Source organism: Geospiza fortis, unplaced genomic scaffold (genome assembly GCF_000277835.1).
Source record: "Geospiza fortis unplaced genomic scaffold, GeoFor_1.0 scaffold373, whole genome shotgun sequence".
Classification (NCBI taxonomy): Eukaryota; Metazoa; Chordata; class Aves; order Passeriformes; family Thraupidae; genus Geospiza; species Geospiza fortis.
In genome coordinates this window covers 338,791-339,311 of record NW_005054518.1, presented here as the reverse complement: position 1 = coordinate 339,311, position 521 = coordinate 338,791, and the positions used below count along the sequence as shown (strand labels likewise).

The 521-nt window shown below is 52.2% G+C and overlaps 1 protein-coding gene across 1 annotated transcript in view; it reads right to left on the bottom strand.

Annotated features, from left to right (window-relative positions):
- DBF4B (DBF4 zinc finger B) overlaps nt 1-521 on the bottom strand; it is a 13,379-nt gene that overhangs the window by 4,409 nt on the left and 8,449 nt on the right. The window contains exon 5 of the mRNA XM_031063622.1: nt 359-429. Within this exon, the coding sequence (XP_030919482.1) occupies nt 359-429 (71 nt within the window). The remainder of the gene's footprint in view (nt 1-358; nt 430-521) is intronic.

Below are 521 nucleotides of genomic sequence, written 5' to 3'. Positions count from 1 at the left end.
TCTCAACCCAGGAGCTTTCTCACTTTTGCTCTCCCAGCCCTCTCCCCATCCCAGGGGGATCCCAGAGGGGGCTGTGTAGGGCTCAGTTGCCATCTAGGGTTACACCACGACCCTTAGGGTCATAGTCAGCATTAGCTGTGCTATGAATGCTGATATTTAGCAACAGCTGCCTCATTCTCAGCTGGATTTACCCCCAACTTTATAAACCTAAAAATTCTTCGAATTCTTTCATTTTCATCACTAGCACAAGCACCAGATTGGATCCAGCATCCCCCTGACTGGCCCACTGGCACTGAAGCTGCTGCAAGGACTGTTCAAACCCTGAACTGCTGAAATTGGCTGCAGGTTAAGTTGTTACCTCTGTCTTCTGGCACTGCTTCCTTGCTCCTGAGATGGCTCGCAGCAGCTGCTGGGCATAGGACAGCATTTCTGTGCAGGTGGGATGTCAAAGAGCCAAAGCTGAGCCAGGGAAGGGAGTGTTCCCCTCAGACTGCAGCCCACCCCCATGGCACTGGGAAAAG